This window comes from Penaeus vannamei, unplaced genomic scaffold, assembly GCF_042767895.1.
Source record: "Penaeus vannamei isolate JL-2024 unplaced genomic scaffold, ASM4276789v1 unanchor1014, whole genome shotgun sequence".
In the NCBI taxonomy this organism is placed as follows: domain Eukaryota; kingdom Metazoa; phylum Arthropoda; class Malacostraca; order Decapoda; family Penaeidae; genus Penaeus; species Penaeus vannamei.
Window position 1 is genome coordinate 5,495 of NW_027214018.1, and position 4,506 is coordinate 10,000.

The following is a 4,506-nucleotide window of genomic DNA, read 5'->3' on the forward strand; positions in this document are numbered from 1 at the left end:
CCCCTCTTTTTCCCACTTCCACTCCCTCTTTCTCACTCCTACTCCCTTTTCCCACTCCTTCCCCACTCCCCCTCTTTTCCCACTCCTTCCCCACTCCCCCTCTTTTCTCCACTCCCCCGCTCCTCTTTTTCCCCACTCCTCACTCCTCTCTTTTCCCCACTCCTCACTCCCTCTTTTTCCCACTCCTCACTCCCTCTTTTTCCCACTCCTCACTCCCTCTTTTCCCACTCCCTCACCTCCTCTTCTTCCCACTCCCCCACCTCCCTCTTTCCCACTTCCTCTCACTCCCTTTTCCCACTCCCCCACTCCCCTCCCCCTCTCCTTCTTCCCACTCCCCACCTCCCTCTTTCCCACTCCTCAATCCCCGTCTTTCTCCACTCCCCCCACTCCCCCTTTTCTCCACTCCCACTCCCCCTTTTCTCCCACTCCCCACTCCCTCTTTCTCCCACTCTTCACTCCCCTCTTTTCCCACTCCCCCACTCCCTCTTTCCCACTCCCTACCTCCCTCTTTCCCACTCCCCACTCCCTCTTTCCCACTCTTCACTCCCTCTTTTCCCCGCTCCTCACCCCCTCTTTCCCACTCCCTCACTCCCTCTCTTTCCCCTACCTCCCACTCTTCTGCTACTCCCCCTCTTTTCCCACTCCCCACTCCCCCCTCTTCCTTTCCCCACTCCTTCTTCACCTCTCTTTTCCCACTCCTCACCTCCCCCTCTTTTCTTTTCCCACTCACTCCCTCTTTTCCCGCTCCTCACTCCCTCTTCCTTACTCCTCACTCCCTTTCCTCACCCCTCTTTTTCCCCGCTCCTCACTCCCTCTTTTCCCTCTCCTCACTCCCTCTTTCCTCTCACTCCTCACTCCCTCTCTTTTCCCACTCCCTCACTCCCTCTTTTTCCCACTCCTCACTCCCTCTTTTCCCACCTCCCCACTCCCTCTTTCCTTTCCCACCTTCTTCACTCCCCCTCTTTTCCCTCTCCCAACTCCCTCTTTTCCCACTCTTCACTCCCTCTTTTCCCACTCCTCACTCCCTCTTTTCCCACTCACTCCCTCTTTTCCCACTCTTCACTCCCTCTTTTCCCGCTCCTCACTCCCTCTTTTCCCACTCCTCACTCCCTCTTTTCCCACTCCTCACTCCCTCTTTTCCCACTCCTCACTCCCTCTTTTCCCACTCCTCACTCCCTCTTTTCCCACTCTTCACTCCCTCTTTTCCCGCTCACTCTTTCCACGCCTCACCCCCTCTTTTCCCACTCCTTCCTACTCCTTCTAGTTCGGCGTGTGGCAGCTCGTCTTCTCTCTTCTTTTATTCTTAAACTATTGATTCTCAGTATCGTTACTCACGCTCACTGCATTACCTTTTTGCAATTGGTGTGCAACATTCTCGCGCACTTTGGTCTCGAAGTGTGCACGCAGATATACTGAAGCAAACAATCATACACATAAGCGCACAGGCTCTCTCTCTCTCTCTCTCTCTCTCTCTCTCTCTCTCTCTCTCTCTCTCTCTCTCTCTCTCTCTCTCTCTCTCTCTCTCTCTCTCTTCTTTCTTTCTCTTTCTCTTCTCTTTCTCTTTCTCTCTTTCTCTTTCTCTTTCTTTCTCTCTTTCTCTCTCTGTCTGTCTCTCTGTCTGTCTGTCTGTCTGTCTGTCTGTCTGTCTGTCTGTCTGTCTGTCTCTGTCTGTCTCTCTCTGTCTCTGTCTCTGTCTCTGTCTCTGTCTCTGTCTCTGTCTCTCTCTCTCCATCTTTCTGTCCCTCTCCATCTTTCTGTCCCTCTCCATCTTTCTGTCCCTCTCCATCTTTCTGTCCCTCTCCATCTTTCTGTCCCTCTCCATCTTTCTGTCCCTCTCCATCTTTCTGTCCCTCTCCATCTTTCTGTCCCTCTCCATCTTTCTGTCCCTCTCCATCTTTCTGTCCCTCTCCATCTTTCTGTCCCTCTCCATCTTTCTGTCCCTCTCCATCTTTCTGTCCCTCTCCATCTTTCTGTCCCTCTCCATCTTTCTGTCTCTCTCCATCTTTCTGTCTCTCTCCATCTTTCTGTCTCTCTCCATCTTTCTGTCCCTCTCCATCTTTCTGTCCCTCTCCATCTTTCTGCCCCTCTCCATCTTTCTGTCCCTCTCCATCTTTCTGTCCCTCTCCATCTTTCTGTCCCTCTCCATCTTTCTGTCCCTCTCCATCTTTCTGTCCCTCTCCATCTTTCTGTCCCTCTCCAGCTTTCTGTGTCCCCTCTCCATCTTTCTGCAACCCTCTCTCCATCTTTCTGTCCCTTCCTCCATCTTTCTGTCCCTCTCCATCTTTCTGTCCTCTCCATCTTTCTCTCCATCTTTCTGTCCCTCTCCATCTTTCTGTCCCTCTCCATCTTTTCTGTCCCTCTCCATCTTTCTGTCCCTCTCCATCTCTTTTCTGTCCCTTCTCCATCTTTCTGTCCCTCTCCATCTTTCTGTCCCTCTCCATCTTTCCGTTTCACTCCTGTTTTCCCGGTCCTTCTCCCCATCCCCACACCTCTTTCCTTCCTTCCTCCTCCCTCCCTCCCTCCCCACCTCTCTCTCCCTCTCCCTCTCCTCTCCCTCTCCCTCTCCCTCTCCCTCTCTCTCTCTCTCTCCTCTCTCTCTCTCTCTCTCTCTCTCTCTCTCTCTCTCTCTCTCTCTCTCTCTCTCTCTCTCCTCTCTCCTCTCTCCTCCTTCCCTCCTCTTCTCCTCTCTCCTTCTCCTTCTCCTTCCTCCTTCCTCCCCCTCTCCTCTCCCTCTCCCTCTCCCTCTCCCTCTCCTTCTCCTTCTCCTTCTTCTCCTTCTCCTTCTCCTTCCTCCTTCTCCTCTTCTCCTTCCTCCTTCTCCTTCTCCTCTCCTTCCTCCTTCTCCTTCTCCTTCTTTCTTCTCTCCTCCTCCTTCTCCTCCTTCTCCTTCTCCCTTCTCCTTCTCCTTCTCCTTCTCCTTCTCCTTCTCCTTCTCCTTCCTTCTCCTTCTCCTTCTCCTTCTCCTTCTCACTCTCCTTCCTCCCTCTCCTTCCTCCTCTCTCCTTCTCCTCCCTCTCCTTCTCCCTCTCCTTCCTCCTCTCCTCCTTCTCCCTTCTCCCTCCTTCTCCCTCCCCTCTCCTTCTCCCTCCCCCTCTCTCCTTCTTCCCTCCCCTTCCTTCTTCTCCTCTCCCCTCTCCTTCTCCAACCAACCAACCAAGCCAAACAACCATCCAAGCACTAAACAAACCAACAAAACAACTACCGCCCCCCCCCCGAAGCAACGCCCCCCAGCCCCCAGTATCGACTCCGCGGTGCCAACGAGCGAGCGACATGCTTGGCTGTGTCGCGCTAAGAGACTGGCTTTGCACTCCATGGTTCGCTCCCCGATTGCCCCTTCGGCGTGCTGGTGATGGTGGTGATGATGGTGATGATGGTGAGGGTTTAGTGCTGGTGACGGAGGGGCTTTGGTGGTGGAGGGGCTTTGGTGGTGATGGTGAGGGTTTAGTGCTGGTGACGGAGGGGCTTTGGTGGTGGAGGGGCTTTGGTGGTGATGGTGAGGTGGGTTTAGGTGCTGGTGACGGTGGGGCTTTGGTGGTGGAGGGGCTTTAAGTGGTGATGGTGAGGGTTTAGTGCTGGTGTCGGAGGGGCTTTGGTGGTGGAGGGGCTTTGGTGGTGATGGTGAGGGTTTAGTGCTGGTGACGGAGGGGCTTTGGTGGTGGAGGGGCTTTGGTGGTGATGGTGAGGGTTTAGTGCTGGTGGCGGAGGGGCTTTGGTGGTGGAGGGGCTTTGGTGGTGATGGTGAGGGTTTAGTGCTGGTGGTGTGGAGGGGCTTGGGTGGGTGGAGGGGCTTCTGCAGGAGGGCTGGTGGTGATGGTGAGGGTTTAGTGCTGGTGGCGGAAGGGCTTTGGTGGTGGAGGGGCTTTGGTGGTGATGGTGCAGGGTTTAGTGCTGGTGGCGGAGGGGCTTTGGTGGTGGAGGGGCTTTGGTGGTGTTGGTGAGGGCTTTAGTGCTGGTGGCGGAGGGGCTTTGGTGGTGGAGGGGCTTTGGTGGTAGATGGTGAGGGTTTAGTGCTGGGTGGCGGAGGGGCTTTGGTGGTGGAGGAGCTTTTGGTAGGTGATGGTGAGGGTTTAGTGCTGGTGGCGGAGGGGCTTTGGTGGTGGAGGGGCTCGGTGGTGATGGTGAGGGTTTAGGTGCTGGTGGCGGAGGGGCTTTGGTGGTGGGAGGGGGCTTTGATGGTGATGGTGAGGGTTTAGTGCTGGTGGCGGTGAGGGGCTTTGGTGGTGGAGGGGCTTTGGTGGTGATGGTGAGGCCGTTTAGTGCTGGTGGCGGAGAGGCTTTGGTGGTGGGAGGGGCTTTGGTGGTGATGGATGAGAGGTTTAGGTGCTGGTGACGGAGGGGCTTTGGTGGTGGAGGGGCTTTGGTGGTGATGGTGAGGGTTTAGTGCTGGTGGCGGAGGGGCTTTGGTGGTGGAGGGGCTTTGGTGGTGATGGTGAGGGTTTAGTGCTGGTGGCGGAGAGGCTTTGGTGGTGGAGGGGCTTTGGTGGTGATGGTGAGGGTTTAGTGCTG

The 4,506-nt window shown here is 55.4% G+C and overlaps 1 protein-coding gene across 1 annotated transcript in view; it reads right to left on the bottom strand.

Moving 5' to 3' along the window:
* Positions 1-3,259: 3,259 nt before the first annotated feature.
* The window catches only part of LOC113821455 (uncharacterized), a gene marked incomplete at its 3' end in the record, with an annotated part of 7,877 nt that continues 6,630 nt past the window's right edge, over positions 3,260-4,506 (bottom strand). The window contains exons 4-6 of the mRNA XM_070119992.1: positions 4,400-4,506; positions 3,890-4,355; positions 3,260-3,842 (exon numbers count right to left, since the gene is read on the bottom strand). The exon at positions 4,400-4,506 is cut by the window's right edge and continues 246 nt beyond it. Of these exons, the coding sequence (XP_069976093.1) occupies positions 3,260-3,842; positions 3,890-4,355; positions 4,400-4,506 (1,156 nt within the window). The remainder of the gene's footprint in view (positions 3,843-3,889; positions 4,356-4,399) is intronic.